We start from the raw sequence: 18,111 nt of genomic DNA, 5'->3' as shown, positions 1-18,111 counted from the left end.
TAGTAACCACAAATTAACCATGGTTTTTGCTACACTAACCATAGTTTAACCATGGAATTTTAGTAAAAATAAATACAAATGGTAATCCATTATCTAAAAAAAAAAAAAAAAAAAAAAATTGTTTCCAAACAATGGCCTGCCTTGACAGATATCTGTTTCTTATAGGTCTCCCTCCACACTGGTAGATAAAAATCAATCATGTGGCTGGTGGTAAGTGTTAATTTCTCACACCCTGTTTGCATACAAACAAAATACTGGTTAAGGCTCTAAGCTGCTATTCCCAGCGTTACGGGATCGATTCAAGATGCCCATTAACTGAGATCCTCTATTATCATCACGGCCCTGAGTAACACACTGAACAGTTCGCTCCAGGGGAACTGCCCTTGCAAGCCGAGTAGGTGAAACTGCTAAATGAAAAGTAACTCAAAACGGTGCTATTCCTGAATTTCCCACAGGGTTCAGTGAAGCGTGGGTATTTCATGAAGGCCAATGAAAGCTGCTCACCTCACACCACTGAGCCAATTCATCTGGAGTGACATCATAGTAAGTCAAGATTAATAACTACAAGATGACTGTGAGGTAATTGCAAATATACAGTCTCACTGTGTTCCCATACAGTACAGTATGTCTGTTTCTATATATCTACAGACTACAGCAATCATCAAACACTGAAAATCCATCCGCAGTTTCAGCCAAAATAAAAGCAGCCGTCTCTTACCTGGGTCATCCTTCAGCTCCTCTTCTGTGTTGCCCAGTTCAATGTGTAAATCGATATCAAGCACATTGTTCTGCCCGTGATTTCGTGGTACTAGAAGGGAGAAAAGAAAACAAACAGTTAGACTATAGTGAGTAGTATAGTATAGTGAGCATGCAGTATAGTGAGTAGGTGATTAATCTTTTTAAAATATTATGTAATAATAACACAAGAACTAAATGACATTGCTTAATTGTTCTTGACTGCATCAGTAAGACACTATATTGTGAATGGCTAAAGGGCTCGCAGGCTCGCACAGTCTCTCGTACCTTATGGCTTAACCGAAACAAATAAATGTTGGGGACAAGACAATTATCGCCTCAATTCTTTAACCTATAACCAAAATACAGACTTAATGGAGGATTGGTGACAAGTGAGAGTGTGTACATCAAATATATGGCAGGATAACAACTGGATGGAAGTCAAGTCTGTGATTAGTCTATTGATTTAAATTATCCCTCAAGTCTTTGCTTGTGAAAGCACTATGTGCAGCCCGTCCTCTAACCTAATAAGAACATGTAATAAACCAACTTCACCTTAGGGTCGTTTCCAAACACTGCAGGTGTTCATGTTGGGGCTGTTCAACTTTGACATGCTTGTTATTGTTTCTAATTGATCAAGGAGACATAATTATACTTCATCCCTAGGAGTCTATTTACTTTATTTCCCCACTGTTATTTTCAGAGGCATCATTATTTATTAGGCCTATTTGAGCCCTCGAAGGCAGTGCAGGGTAACTGATTTATGTCCTGAGGCAAGGCCGACTGGTAATGTAATCTCTCTAGGTGTCTTCTGTTTTCATTAGGTGCTGTCATCTGGATAGGAGGCTTTGGGGTGCAATTTGCTTCCCTGAAAAATCTGCCTTGTGGGAAGCCCAGGAGATGCCCAAAAAAAGCTTATGAATGTGAAGGAAACAACATAGTCCTTTAGGCCTGGAAATGGTTTTCCTGGACAGATCCAAAGGCCTTCATGGCTCAGTCCCAAATGATGCACTCAGTGGTTCTCCTCTGAATTCACACATTGGTTACAAAACAGCACACGGACTGTTGCGTAGACTAGTGCGAGCTCAGCAAAGAGTGCATTGAGGTGGCACTGGGGAGCATGTTTCTGAATCATAAAATTATATGGCACACACTATGGTATCAAAGGGCTTTAAAGCAAGTAAGTTCACTAGTAGATTAATGTTGGTGGAATTGAACTTGAAAAGTGTATTGACGTCTTTTGGTTCAAACAAGTTACCTTCTGATTTTCATTTGTTTATTTCATAAAATAACTAGTAAAGAGGAAGAGATGATCGTTTGATCGGCACTACAGCGATCTGTCATGACACATTAAAGTGACACATTTATTGTTGGAATTTCTTTAAAAAATGACAAAATTTGAAAGCTGAGACTTTGTTTGACACCAGAAGTAACCTGATCTGTCTTGTCTGTCGACGCATTGTCAGTTTGCATGATTTTTCACATGATGTGTGGTGTGAGAGCACCATGGGTTGTTGGACATAGCAACAGTAACTAAGGGGGCAGGTCTTTGCAAAGAGTCATTTCAGGCTAAAAAAACTTACAGGTTGGCTCAACTAATGCAGGGGTATCCAATCTTTCCCCTGGAGGTCCACTGGTCTGCAGAGTTTAGCTCCAACCCTAATTTTACCTGAATCAAGCTAGTCAAGGTTATTCAGACTTGTTGGAGTTAAACTCTTAAGAAAACTGGCCCTCAGGGAGCAGGATTGGACACCTCTGGTTCCGCTTCAATCCTAATTAAAGACCTGAACCAGCTAATCAAGTTGTTTCGGATTACTAGAAACTTCGAAGAAAGTGTGTTAAGGTAGTTCAGAGCAAAACTCTTCAGGACACTGGTGCGCCAGGAGCAGGACTGGACACCCCTGTGTTTGGCGAATTTTCATAAGCGAAATCCAGTCATTTCATTAGGAATCCAAGTGATCAGGAATTTCATGCGAGGCCTAAAGATTTACCCATGCAGATTTAGCAAAGGGTTCAAGTTGGTCGCACTGATTTGTCACGTTGACCTACAAAAAGCTGCTTGTTTTGAAAGTAACTTCTGTGCGAGTCGCCCAAATTTCGTTAATGTGACCGCACTTTAAGGCAGAGGAATTGTGAAAATCTAAATAACATTGAAGCAGATTTACTTACTGTGAACATCCCCTCTTTGTTTCTGGGTAATGTCTTTAATGCTGTTATCAACTGGCGTCACAAACGGGATGAAAGGTCTGCGTGTTGGGATAAAGGGAACCACCGCTGTAACCACCGGGGCTTTTGTGGTAGGCTGCTGACGGGATGGGAGCTTAGGTTTGGTTGTCACCACCACAGGGGGTTTACGTGTCGGGATGAGAGGCCTACGGGTGGTGGTCGTTGGGACTCTCGCTGGAGGGGTGATTTTTTTGGTTGGAGGAGGTTTAGTGGTTATTGTTGTTGCTGTAGGTGAGATCCGTTTAGCCGTCACAGGTGGTCTGATTGTTGTGGTGGTCCTCTTCTGGTCCGAGCCTGGAATTTTATTGCCCCCTTTGTTGTTATTGTTGCTCGGAGTGGTCTTTCCAGGTCGTGGTGGGTCAATTACCACCTTTGGGATGGCTAAAAGAACAAAGAGGATTCTTAGTTTAATTTGAAGTTAAGTTAGTCTCTACCAAGTCTTTTTCCTCGTTGCATAGGTTTAAATCTGGCATAGCTGGCATTCAGATGGTTTAACTGGTTGTCAAGTTGGTCTCCAAGCCTGACCAGCTGAATGCCCAAATGCCCAAAACGTAATTATTTTTTATATTTTTTAAATATAAAAATATTTTTTAATTTATTTAAAATATATGTTTACTGTAAGTTAAGCTAATAATACAACAACTAGACTAACCAGTTGAAAATATCAAAAAAAGAGGTCTGGTTTAAGTTGTTTTTCATTATTATTCACATATTTTTCAGGACCATTAGTTCTTCCCTTTTTCTTGTTGTATTTTTGCTGTTACTCTAGCTTTGTAATTCATCATAATTATGTCAAATAAGGCTCCAGTAGAAATTTCACCATTAATTTTAGATGAAAATAAAAAGGATGGTTTCAGCTCATGTGTACAATGAATGCATGAAATCCATCCATCACATTCAACGTGAATACCAGAAGTGTTAACCGTCGTGCTTGTGTCGTCCTTAAGGAATGAATGTGACAATACTATCTCAGGTTTCACAGGAGCTTTGATATGCGATTCCCAAAAAAGCAGTAATTCAACCCTTTCAGCACTTCTGAGTTACACCTGGCTGAAAGTTTCTAGACCAGATGCTGAGGAGGGATGTGTTGCCTCATTGGTTTAACATTGATTAAATCAGGTGTCAGAACAACTGTATTTTTGTCCACTCAACAAATAATAACAAGATCAAGACTACAGCAATGCATGTATAACACTACACAGATAAAGCCACTGACAGTGGTGTGTAAAAGCAGCGGAGTGCTCAGTTGTGATGTCACCTGATGCTCACGGCGAGCCTCTCTTTGTTCACGAAGATTAAAAACATGGCAGCTATCAAGCTCAAGACACTCCTGACTAAAGCCACAGCAGACAAAAGCATTCCAAACAGGGAGATGATTTGCAAGACAGATATTTTCTTTCAGATCTAAAGTGTTGCAACAACAACAAAATCCCTTCAGCCACATACTATTTAACTTTCACCAGGAAATTATTGCCAGCATTTTTTTTTTACCATTTCATTTTATTTATTTATTTTTCTAAAGGATATATACAGCGTGTAACATAAGTATTGAACACGTCACCATTTTTCTCTGTAAATATATTTCTAAAGGTGCTGTTGACTTAAAATTTTCACCAGAGGTTGGTAACAACCCAAGTAATCCATACATACAAAGAAAACAAAACAAATAAGTTCAGAAATTAAGTTATGTGTAATAAAATGGAATGACCCAGGGAAAAAGTATTGAACACATGAAGAAAGGGAGGTGCAAAAAGGCATGGAAAGCCAAGACACCAGCAGAAATCTATCAGTAATTAGAAAGCAATCCTGCCCCTAGTCAGTGGAAATTAATATTAGCTGCTTCAGTCCCAATACCTACAGTACCAGGATGATGAAGATGAAACAAGGGTGGATATTTTAGCAAGACGATCCCAAACACAGCCAATAAAACTCTCAATTGGTTTCAGAGAAACAAATAAAGCTGCTAGAATGCCACATCAAAGTTTGATGTCACCTGACTTGAATCCAATAGAAAATAAGAACTAAAGATCAGAGTTCATAGAAGAGGCCCACAGAACCTTCTAGATTTGAAGACTGTTCATGTGGAAGAATGGGCCAAAATCACACCTGAGCAATGCATGCGATTAGTTTCTCCATCCAGGAGGCATCTTGAAGCTGTCATTACCAACAAAGGCTTTTGTACAAAGTAATAAATACATTTCAGTATGCGTGTTCAATACTTTTTCCCTGCGCCATTCCATTTTATTACACATAACTTAATTTCTAAACGTATTTGTTTTGTTTTCTTTGTATGTATGGATTACTTGGATTGTTACCGACATCTGGTGAAAATTTCATGCCAACAGCATCTTTAGAAATATATTTACTGAGAAAAATGATGACATGTTCAATACTTATTTTACCCGCTGTATACCCAGACATGTCATTTCTCCCATTTAATAAATTCTGTTCTTTTGAAACTTTCTCTTCATTAAAGAATCCTGAAAAAACGTATCATGGTTTCCACTAAAAGTATTAAGCAGCACAACTGTTGAGCAGCAAATCAGCATATTAGCTGATCTCATGACACTGAAGGGAAATTCAGCTTTGCCATCACAGAAATAAATTACATTTTAAAATATATTTAATGGAAGCAGGGTATATTTTTTTCATATATATGTCCTCTCTTTTTTTCCTCGATTATTGTCATCTACATGAATTTGCAATGTAACCGTTGATGGACTGTCCAGCTCAATTAATTCCAAAGATTTTTTGAATATTTCAGTCAGGACTCGGCCACTCATGGACACTGTCCTTCCTGTCATTCAGCCACTATTCTCTCTGTTGGCATTGTGCTATGGGATGCTGTCACGCTGAAAGCTTAACAGTCTACCTATGTTCAACTTCCTGGCTGAGACTGCGGCTTTTCATCAAGATTTTGCGCCATCCATCTTCTTTTCTTTACTGACAAGAGCACCAATCCAAGGAAAGGGAAAAATGTCTACAAAAAGGACACATTTACCCCAGTGCTGTAGCTGCAGTTGCAGTAATGGTCTACGGCAAGACCCCACAGGTGAAAAGAGTAAACATTTGAACTAAAAGATATCAAAATACTTCCCCAGTTGATTAATCACAGTAAATTAAGACAACTGTTTTTCTATTACAAGCTTTCTGAAATGTTATGTTTAAATATGCAAATAATAGATTATGTACTGAAAAATGCACTAATTTGTAGGGCTGGGTTTTGACACAAATTTCACGATTCGATTCGATTCTCATTCACAAGCGTACGATTCGATTTGATTACCGATTCGATTCAATATCGATTATTTTGGATATATATCAGGTACAGTACATGCCAAATTTTCTCAAGGAAAAAAAAAATCTAATAACTAATGCTGTAAAATATACATAAGTCAGTTGATACTACATTACTATAATATTGAAGGTTAAACTTTTTTTACAATAATAAAGTTATAGTTACATAATAATATTTCTACTTCAATTAGTTTCTTTTTGAAATGTAAACATTTAAATGGTGGCTGTCATAAAACTTGATATAAATGAAGCATTGAATTACAGTAAAAATTATAATGAATATGTTATATGGTGCATATATTAAGCAAAATGCCCCTCTCTACAGTATATTTTTTTATCTGACTAATGAGTTTATGGTATATTTTTTTACCAAGCCAAAATAAATTATTTTGTTGTTGTTGACATATTAGAGTTAAAAGGTTTTACACAGGGGATTTTGGATATCTTTTTTTATCACTTCATAAATCAGAAAATTCTGTCAACAGCCAAGAATAAAATGTTATGTAACAACCTTCGGAATATAAACAGGAATAAAACTGGAAAGTTTGATAAAGTGTTACTTAAAATATTTTTATTGTTGTGATAATTTTATTCTCAGTTTGGATTTCTGTATCCACTGTAGTATTGCAGATTGTGCATAAATAAAGGTTCCAAAAAATGTCTTCAGTGATCAGTTCTTAAAACAACCCTTTTTTTCTTAGCCTGAAGAACATTTTAATAACCTAAAGAACCATTTTCTACAATAAGGAACCTTTTGTGGAATGGAAAGATTCCATTGGTGTTCTTTGTTGAACCACAGATGCCAATAAAAATGTTACTTTTAGTGTAGCGAACTGTTATGATGCAATAGCAGTATAGTTCTTTGGTATGCATACTCACGTTTGCAGTCGTAGCCCACACCTCTGTAGTCGTCCTTACACTTGCACTTGTATGAACCAGGTGTGTTATAGCAGGTGGCGTATGGACTACACTGGTGTTGAGTTGAAGAGCATTCATTCACATCTAAAATAAATAAATAAATAAATAAATAAAAAATTAAAGCAGGAAGTCACTGGCTCTGTTCTAAAACCTAGTGAGCTACAATCAAAAGTTTGGAGTTAGCAATATTTTTTTTAATGTATCTCAATGGAGTCTCTTATGTTCACCATTTATCTGATCAAAAATACAAAAACAAGTAATATTGTGAGCTATTATTATGCCAGAGGAATGGTATTGCAAAAATACAAAATGGTATTGTCTGAATTTCACAATAAAATGTTGACAATTTGAACACTTATGAGACATTGCAAAAAAGAAGCTTACTGTGATTAGTGCATGCCAGGTGCGTTTTTGTTCAGACATCAACTGAAAACAGCATAGACTAAAACCTCATCCTTGGGATTTAACCAATCATCAAAATGAAGACTGATTCAAATCAAGAAGTCGATATTGTTATCCAGCACTACTGTTGTAGTTTATGCACAGTGTGTGCATGAAATAGACACTGACCCTAGGAGAAGCGCTGTAAACTTACTTTTTTGTTTTTTCCTTTTTTGCTATTTCAGACAAATATTTGCAGTTGTCAAAATTTTGATGCATGGCTACTTGGTACTAATTGGTTAAGAACAGCTCTTTTGATCATCTAAAACAAGACAATAACACACCATTTCTGAATTTGTCACTTTATTTTAAGGTTCAATTCTTGCTATTAACAAACCATTACCTATGACTTTTGCCTCAATAAACTCCTAATTTGATGCTTATTAACAGTTAGCAAGGTAGTTGTTAAGTTTAGGTATTGGGAAGGATTAGGGTCATGCAGAATATGTGCTTTATAAGCATTATAATAAACAGCCAATATGTTAATAATAGGCATGGGGGGGGGGGGGATGTCTTGTCTGTGAAGGATACATGCAATAATTTCTTACAACTAGCCAATGTGAGGTTGCCAATGCATTTTGCCAACTTTTTGAAAGCAAACCTATGAGACCAGAAAATGCCTCTTACAGGCAACTCACTAAGTTTTGGAACAGAGCGATCTTGATATCTATTTATAAAATTGAAAAACGTGAAATGTTGTTTAAAACAATTGCCGCTGTATTATTTCAAACCTGAACTTGGCACAAATCATCTGCTGTTGGCAGGAATGTGAGTAAAGTGTACAAAGATTTTTTTTAGAGATAAGTTCCAGGCAAAACCAAAGCTTTCAGTATTTCCGAATCTTCAAATCAAAATATGACTACTAATTCACATTGTTTGAAAGGTTTTTAGCTGTCAAACAAACACATCCTCTGTATTTACTCAAACCGGCTCACCTGCGCACTGATATTTCCCGTTGATGTACTGCAGGTCGAAGCCATCATGGCACTTGCAGATGTAACTCCCAAATGTGTTGATGCACTTACGGAACCGCGGACAAACCGCTTGACCTGTGGCACATTCATCCACATCTGCAAAACAAACACACCGATCCGTCGTTTCTCCACTCTTTTACAAGCTCTTTGGGTTTTTGGATCAAAGTGAATTAAAGTCTGGTTCTTGAGGTTTTTACTGTTATTCATGATCTGTCAACGTATATGTTGCGTAATGCTGTTGGAGATGTTGACTGGCTCTCTGTACATTACTCTTTATATATATACTTTAATATTTTTGTGTTGGCATATGCTGCATTTACGGTTTAGCTAAATTGCGATATGCATCAAGCGGCGTGTGAATGCTCTGCAGGAGTCTGAGAGCAGCGTACAGCAAACTCGACACTTTTGTGTGCGTGTACAGACATCCATCTAACACGAGCTGCCCTCCTCGGAGCAATAAAAGTCCTCTGCTGAAATACCTGAAGAGTTGAACACCTGTGCTGTGAAACATTAAGATGGTCAGTCTCTGATTGATGGTCCTCTTTTAAAAAACTCACACTGTTCTCCTCATAGCCTCCAGAAAAAGGCAGAAAGGTGGGAAAAATGTAAAGAGTGGAGGCTAGACATATGTGTGTGCAGAAGTGCTGCAGGTTAACAGACTCAATTTGTCGCATTCCGTTTGTGATTTAGCAAACTGTGTGGTTAGGATGTGAATATGGGCTTCTTAAAGATGTTTATGTAAGATGTGGTCTCTGAGACTATGGCATGCCATTAATGCAGTCATTAACGAATACCACAATGAAATTTCCAAGCACTTAAAGCATAATTACCGGATTTAAAGACAGAAGCTCAGCTCTGTTGTCAAGGACTATTGCGATCTTTAAGGTTTTGGAGCAGGAACGTAGCTGTGAATGAAAGCGACTGTTTTGTACGTAATAGCAAAATTTTGTCATCTTGTCTGACAGCCACAACAGAAAAAGTCTAGATCATGTCACATATTCAAAAGATGACAAGAGTACAAAGAGATTGCACTCTATTTTCTTCTGAATTAAAGGGGTCATATCATTTTTTATTCCGTTTTTTTTTTCCTGCCTGAAGTCTACATCTATTTACAGTTATGCAAATTAACAGATGCTTTCATTCAAGGCAATTTCTGGATAGGCCTATACATTTTTATCAGTATCTTCATTCCCTGGAAATGGCATTTATAGCATCATATACTATATATATATATATATATATGGCATTAAAATCATTAAAAATAAAATATATATGAATTTAATTATTGTTAATATATTATTAAGTCTTATATATTAATATGTAGTTATGTATAATGATTATGTAAAAATACATAATAATATATAATAATTACATTAAATCTACCATTAAGACATTTAATAAAAAAAATAAAAATATACATTTTATTATATGTAACAATTATATAATATTTTATATTACTATTATTATTCAAAATGTATCATATTTATTGACATTTTTTTCTTAATGAATGCCATTGCTAGTGTCATTGCTAATGTTAACAGTTGGAGAATTGAAAAATGATAAATAATTAATAATTAATAATAAATACTAATAAATGAAGAGCTGAACGAGTAATGTTAATTTATAAATTAATAATTTATAAATAATGTATAATATATATGAAATTGATATATCATCTATAATGCTGTCAAACGATTAATCGCATCCAAAATAAACGGTTTTGTTTACATAGTATATGTGTGTATTGTGTATATTTATTATGTATATACAAATACACACCCATGCATGTATATATATTTAAGAAAAATATGTTACGATTATATATTAAATATATTTATATATAATGCAAATTATATGAATATAAATATATACATGTATATACATGCAAATATTTTCAAAATATATGCTGTATGTGTGTGTATTTTTATATATACATAATAAATATACACAGTACACACAGATATATTATGTAAATACAAACTTTTATTCTGAATGTGATTAATCGCGATTAATCGTTTGACAGCACTAATCATTTATAAAAATTGTACGTATTATCTACTATTTATACAGTTAAATGTCACTTTTTATTGACAGCTAATTTATTGGCACTTTTAATGACAGATTTAAAGAGATGATTCTTTTGAACTGGGGGTTTACCGACAAAATAAGAGTGAATGTTATTTCTAAAGCATTTAAAGCAGTGAATTGTGATCAGCTGCTGCAGAAATGCATTAGCCATGAACACATACCCACACAGGTCCTGCCATCTGGAGCCAGCTGTAGACCTGGAGAAGGGCACTGGCAGCGAACTTCTCCTTTCATTACCTCACAGCCGTACTGGCAGTTCGCCATGCTGCATGTCCGGGCATCTGACAGAAACATACCGACAGCAGATTTAGCACTTACCATACATTCACATACTTCTGCCACTTTCAGTACAACACAGAACCGCTTACTGTAAGTATAAAAGACATATGAAAAGCAAAATGCACCTATAGATGTTCCATAAGCAGCCAAGCAAATGAGCATAGACAAAAAATGAATCACCATTAAATGGGGCGCAAGGCCACAGGTCAGAGAAGGGAACACACTATTCCACGTTTAGCTTCATGGCCTTGAAGGAAACGGGCAGTGAAGCAGATAACCTTGTGTTATTAGATTGTGCAGTGATCTATTAGCCCTGCGAAGAAACACCACTCCACATTCTCTACTGGTGTCGAGGGGGTCGTCACAGTACAACCCATTTTCCACGAGACAGCGAGGTAAAAAACACTCTAGAGAAAAGGAGATGGCACATCATACCGACAGCAGATTTAGCACTTACCATACATTCACATACTTCTGCCACTTTCAGTACAACACAGAACCGCTTACTGTAAGTATAAAAGACATATGAAAAGCAAAATGCACCTATAGATGTTCCATAAGCAGCCAAGCAAATGAGCATAGACAAAAAATGAATCACCATTAAATGGGGCGCAAGGCCACAGGTCAGAGAAGGGAACACACTATTCCACGTTTAGCTTCATGGCCTTGAAGGAAACGGGCAGTGAAGCAGATAACCTTGTGTTATTAGATTGTGCAGTGATCTATTAGCCCTGCGGAGAAACACCACTCCACATTCTCTACTGGTGTCGAGGGGGTCGTCACTGTACAACCCATTTTCCACTAGACAGCGAGGTAAAAAACACTCTAGAGAAAAGGAGATGGCACATTGTTCCTGCTAATGCAGGTGGAAAAACAAAAATAAAACTCAATTATTCCCTAGTCTTGGAGGAAACAAAATGAGAAGGGAATGGATGGATGCGTTACAAAATCTCTAAACTCTCTTGTGTACTCTAGTAATAGATCAATATATACTGGGCCAGGATGAAATAACTAAAATAAAAATAATATTAAAGTGCCATTATAATGGCAGTCTGAAGTAAGTTTTGAGTAAATGATGCTTTTAATTAATGTTTGACATTTATTTTAAGCAACATTTACTCAAAACTCGCATTAGACTGCCATTATAATGGCATTTCATTATTATTATTATTATTATTTTATTTTTGATATTTCATCCTGGTCCAGTATATATTGATCTATACATATATTATATATTCTCAGCATCTTTGTTTATTTCTTGAACAATTATGATGATCATGATAATAATAACAATCATAATAATTATTATTATTAATTTATATTCTAAAATATATTAATATTTTCTAAATGTATTTTTATTCATAATTATTTTTTATTGTTCATACTGTTTTATTTTGATGTTGTTATTATTATTATTATTATTATGAATTTGTATTCTAAAATATATGAATATTTTCTAAATGTATTTTTATTAATAATTATTGTTGTTGTTGTCATTATCATTATTATTAATTTATATTATAAAATAAATAAATTAATTAATATTTTTATTAATAATTATTTTTCATTGTAGGTGGAATACTGTTTTATTTTTTATAATTTATTATTATTATTATTATTGAGTTTATTTAAAACAATAATTTGAATAATAACTAAAATAATACTAATTAAAAAATAAGTTGAATTTACAAGTCACTTGACACTTTTATGGCATTGAGTGCTGGTGCCAATTTCAAAAGAGATTTTTTTTTTTTCATCTAATGACATGAAGTTATGAATAATTTGAGCCAGGCACGTAGACCCGTTCAGACTCTTTATCAGACCAGCACCCAACCTTTCCAAACTATGCAATAATCTGCGATTCAAGCATTGACAATCACTGTACCACCCACATCACTGGAGCGCTCCACACTTTGATTAACTCTGTGATTCAGTGGTGTTTGCTGAAGTGTGAGCTGTGGGGAGGTGAGAAAATATTTATCAGAGAGTGGAATCTCCAGGCCTCTGGAAGCACATTAAGCACCGGGCAAGCACAGGCACGGGCCACTTGCTGTAGTGAGAATCGCTTGAGGCCAGCAATAAGACTTAGCCTTTACTGGCAGGGTTGAAGTTCACAGCTTTCTCATCTTTTTTTGTGAGTCATCTGAAAACTCTCTGCAGGGCTGAGAGACGCCCTGAGCTCATAGAATGATTTGTGTAAGGGAGAAGATGGATGGATGGATGGATGGATGGACGGACGGATGGACAGATGGACGGATGGATGGATAGATATATAATAAAATCCAGGAAAGAAAATAGTGATTTTCGTTTTACAGAAAAAATAAATAAAACCTTTTAAATGCATATTTGTAAAATCAAATCAAATCAAACCAAAATAAATCAAATAATTCTGCTTATGTTTTCCTCTCTAAAAAACTGTAAAAATAAAACTATTTATAATAAGCAAAATCTTATGCTGTATACATTATGTGGTTTTGCATTGTCTGATTATCTGATTTATTTTGCAGCAAGAATAATTTTATGCTGTAAGCATTACACATATTTTGCATTATCTAGTTATCTGATTTGTGTATTGGAGAAAAAAACATATATTCAGGAAGACAGTACTGCTCTTTCTCTCCTCTAAATGAAACTATAAAAATAGAATTTTTTTTAACAAGAATATTTTTTTTTCCTACAGGGAAAATGCATATATTTTATTTTTTTTTAATAAAATAAAATAAAAAGTAGAATATATAAAATAATTTTAGTATATAAAAGTCAGAAGACAATACTGCTTTTTGTTCTCTTCTTCTCTAACGAAATTTTATGTTGTATGCACTATACAATTTTTGCACTGCACAATTTTTTCTTTGTAAAACTGTTTTGGAACAACATGCTGAAAAGCCAGTGGAAATCTAGCTTGTAGAAACAGTATACACACATTGCGGTTCTCCCTGCAGGGCAGCACTATCATACGTTTCAAGCAGAGCGTTGAAGAGCTATTGAACGAGCCGGCGATTGAAACAGTTGGACACCACGTCCAAAACAACGAGATGTGACTCACTTTCACAGCTCCCATCAGGCAGCAGCATGTAGCCGTTTAGGCAGTAGCATTTGTAGCTCCCGTACGTGTTCATGCACCTGTGTTTACACGGCCGAGGCTTCAGGCCACACTCGTTCAAGTCTGCAGACAGAAGAACAGAGAGGGGGAGGTTAGAACATCCTGGTGTGAGAGGGGAGGCCGAGCGGGGCAGGAATTAGGCTTAAACCAGAGGTCAAATCTGAAAGGTCAATCCTTTCAAACCTGTGAGGCGGCGTCTGCGGGAAGAAGGTGAAGCTGCAGGCCACCGTGTCTGGACAGGCCCACCTCAGCGTCTCACTCCACACCACACAAACCTGCACTTCAGCTTCCAATGCTCCGAGTCTGACTTTGAGTTTTGATACTGACGCACAGAAAGGGAACGGCTTGCAAAGGTCAACTACGTACTCATTTCCTTGAACATTTAATAATATTCTAAACTTGGAAGCTTGACCTATTTCTAGACTTTGAAAACTATCCTTACTGCCATAGAGTCACAAATTTACTCATAACCATCTTTAAAACAAAACTTCAGGACAGCAGGCTGAGTGCCAGTGCTAGGTGGCAAATCAAAAATAGGGTAATAAATTCAAAAAATCAATATATATATAAAAAAAAAAAGCAATTATCAATAAGTTTGATATCAAATCTGTCATAATTTATTTTGCAATTGCTGAAAGTGTTGTTTCTGTTAATTAACGCTAAAATGATTAAAAATGGTTTTCATAAAAAAATAAGTAAAATGGAAATAAACGTTTTTTTGGCAGCTAACTGACATAAAATAAGTTGAAGTTAAAGTACTAAAATTACTAAAGTTATAAATGAAATAAAAAAATTAAGTTAAAAGAAGACCTAAAAGAAATATAAGAAAAATTAAGAAAAAAAAATTTAACAAAATTACTAAAACTTTAACTAAAATGAAAGCAGAAAATATAACAATAAAAGATCATTTATATGAATCAATAATAATAATAATAATGTGCTGAATTTAAAAGTTTACAAAAATTCGAACATTTTAGACATTTTATAATTAAGGATAATTAACGAATTTAACTCAAATTAAAATGAAAGCAGAAAATATAACAATAAAAGAAAATGTATATTATTACATAATATAATAATAATAATGATAATAATAATGTGCTGAACTGAAAGGTTTCCAAAAATTCCAAAATTGTAGACATTTTATAATTAAGGATAATTAATGAATATCCAGAGTTTTCTATATATTCTATTCTAACACAAAATTGTGTGCCATCGATAAAGCAAGATACAAAAAGCTGTGATTTTAATAAACAGTCAAAATAAATAAATGAGTTTTTCAATTAGTTGAATTAAATTCACATATTTTAATAACTTGGTAAATGATTCTTTGATCTATTTATTCTCAACATTAAGTGATTGTTTAATTGTTTATCCACTTCTCAAATAATTACTGAGTAACACAAAAATAGCCCTCATTTGTTAATAGCTCAAATAAATAAAGAAATGAATTCAAGAGATTTTTGTTTTACCAGGTCAAAGCAACACTTTGGGTATCGCACAAGGGTTGGCTATAGTTTAATCCGAACTCAACCTAAAGTCTAGGCCACATGGGTCATCAGCTATAGGCTACATATCACTTAGATCTCAATATCGTAAGGTACACAGTCAAGTTTATAGGCCAGACACGTAGCGTGATGCCTGCAGTCTCATTTGCACTGGACTGAAAATAGATTCTCCTGGCTGCCGTACATGAGTGTCTTTGGCATGGCCCAGTTCTGAGAGAATGGCGCCATCTTTAGCGGTGGGTTATGCAGGGAATGCATTCTAGCGATCTATATTTGACAGCTGCCACAGATTGAAATAGATGAATGGTACAGTCCGCTGGAATGATTAGTCGAGGTGGGTGAGGACAGCTACAATCACTTCCCAAATCATCTTAGCAAGAGTCATCTATTATATTCCAAACAAAGACGACATAAATCTCTCCGTTTCAAAGTTTAACCACTTCAGTGCGATGAAAAACTATGCATGAATAGAAAATTGGGCCGAGTCTTTAACACCTTTTCAAACCGTATGACATTTCTTTGCAAGCACACAGCTCCGAGCCGCTGAAGCTATGATTACACACTCAGACTGAATTTAAATTCACAATTAGGCAGCAATTTCATGATGATTGGGGACATAATTGACTAACGCTGACCTTGCGTGACACAGTCTTTTCTTGTGGATTTCATCTGGCCATTTGCAACACTTTGTTGTTAATAGAAACAAGTAGAAAATGCGACTATTGCAATTAATCATGGAATCATTCAATAATAAAATAAGATTAAAGTATTTAATATGAATGATTCTAATTCGTGATAAAATAATGTTGATATTAATATGAAAATATAGCTTAAAAAACCCTCATGATGTTCCAAGCCATATACTGTTCCATACTGTATATGCATGATGAATGGGGACGGCGATGTCGAGAAAAAAATGTAAATGATTCAAAGTCTTCCAAAACCATACAATAAATTTAATTGAAACACTTGAAGGATTAGAAGTAAACCACACCACTCCAGTTCATCAGTTAATGTCTTGTGAAGTGAAAAGAAACAAATCCATCATTTGAGGGTGTCTTAACTTTAAAATGTCACTTTTGGCTAAAATACGAGTCCGTAATCCATAACAACGCTTCCTACAATGAAAAAGTCCATCCTCTGTTGCTCTCACATCAAAATCCACCTACATATTTGTTTAGAACTGTTTTTGCTTGTAAATGGTTCTTGATCTGTGCATATTTCTCTCCTGATGCAGTGGAGATGACTTTTTCACTGGAGAAAGCAATGCTATGGATTGAGTGAAATATATTACAAACACTTCACAAGACATTAACTGATAGACTGGAGTGGTGTGGATAACTTGTGGATTATTGTGATGTTTTTATCAGCTGTTTGGACTCTCATTCTGACGGCACCCATTCACTGCAGAGGATCCACTGGTGAACAAGAGATGTAATGCTAAATTTCTCCAAATCTGATGCAATGAAGAAACAAACTCATCTACATCTTGGATAGCCTGAGGGTAAATCAATTTTAAGCAAATTTTCATTTTTGGTGAACTATTCCTTTAAACATCTGCGGTTATTTTTCATGAAGATGAGTTGGAATGAGGGAGAGTGAATAGTAATTTTAAGGTGAACTATCCCTTTAAGAAATAACTAGTATGCCTTTCCTAAAAACTAAATATATAATCAGACCTTACACACTATACCAAGTGATATCAAATCATCTGTAAAATCTCAGAACTGCATCTACTCTTCAAGTCTCAGTGGTTCAGGCAGTAACTCAACTCTCTGTGCAGTATGTAGACAAATTCAGCTCAGAAAGATGTTTAGAAAAACGAAGCAACTCGTGCTTCTGTCAAGCGAGGTGAAGAGGAGACTAAGCCATCACTGAAGACTCATTGGCCTTTTGCTCGCTCAAATAAAGGTGAAAACAGCAGAAATGAAATGTCACATTCCCAGAATAGCCGTACTTGACAAGAGACAGCTCTGAGCAGCAACACATAGTCAGCTAATGATATGAAATAAAAAAATCAATTGTCCAGTCTGAAGGGAGAAAACGGAGGGTAGGAGGTGTGAAGGTGTGAAGGTGTGAAGGTGTTGAAAACCCAGAACAGAGAGCAGGTAGACGAAATAAGTTCACACCATATGGAAAGTGTGACCGCAGCCTATTCTGAGTGCTGCACTTAAGAACAGTGAAGAAACATTATAAAACTGATTACAGAGATTATTCACGCCACCCTTAAAACATTTACCATGGTAACCAATGTAACCAAATATTATTATTATTATTATTATTATGTTATTATTATTAAACATCATACATCTTTATAATATACATCATCTACTAAAATAAAAAATATTTAAATACATTATATTATATTTATTAAAATTACTTTTATATTTATGTTTTTTATTTTATTAGATGATGTATATTATGTAGTTGTATGATGTTTATTAATAATAATAATAATAATAACAAAAACAACAATAATAATAATACAATGTTTTATATATATGTGTGTGTGTGTGTGTGTGTGTGTGTGTGTAATATTATT

At 35.2% G+C, this 18,111-nt stretch overlaps 1 protein-coding gene across 4 annotated transcripts in view; it reads right to left on the bottom strand.

Moving 5' to 3' along the window:
- npnta (nephronectin a) overlaps positions 1 to 18,111 on the bottom strand; it is a 53,367-nt gene that overhangs the window by 3,611 nt on the left and 31,645 nt on the right. For all 4 annotated transcript variants that reach the window (XM_016470346.1, XM_016470363.1, XM_016470355.1 and 1 more), the window contains 6 exons: positions 14,005 to 14,124; positions 10,841 to 10,960; positions 8,553 to 8,687; positions 7,138 to 7,260; positions 2,905 to 3,342; positions 719 to 808 (listed from right to left, as the gene is read on the bottom strand). In XM_016470346.1, coding sequence (XP_016325832.1) covers positions 719 to 808; positions 2,905 to 3,342; positions 7,138 to 7,260; positions 8,553 to 8,687; positions 10,841 to 10,960; positions 14,005 to 14,124 — 1,026 coding nt within the window. The remainder of the gene's footprint in view (positions 1 to 718; positions 809 to 2,904; positions 3,343 to 7,137; positions 7,261 to 8,552; positions 8,688 to 10,840; positions 10,961 to 14,004; positions 14,125 to 18,111) is intronic.

Source organism: Sinocyclocheilus anshuiensis, unplaced genomic scaffold (genome assembly GCF_001515605.1).
Source record: "Sinocyclocheilus anshuiensis isolate Anshui unplaced genomic scaffold, SAMN03320099.WGS_v1.1 scaffold469, whole genome shotgun sequence".
Taxonomy (NCBI): domain Eukaryota; kingdom Metazoa; phylum Chordata; class Actinopteri; order Cypriniformes; family Cyprinidae; genus Sinocyclocheilus; species Sinocyclocheilus anshuiensis.
This window is presented reverse-complemented; position numbering and strand designations above follow the sequence as displayed.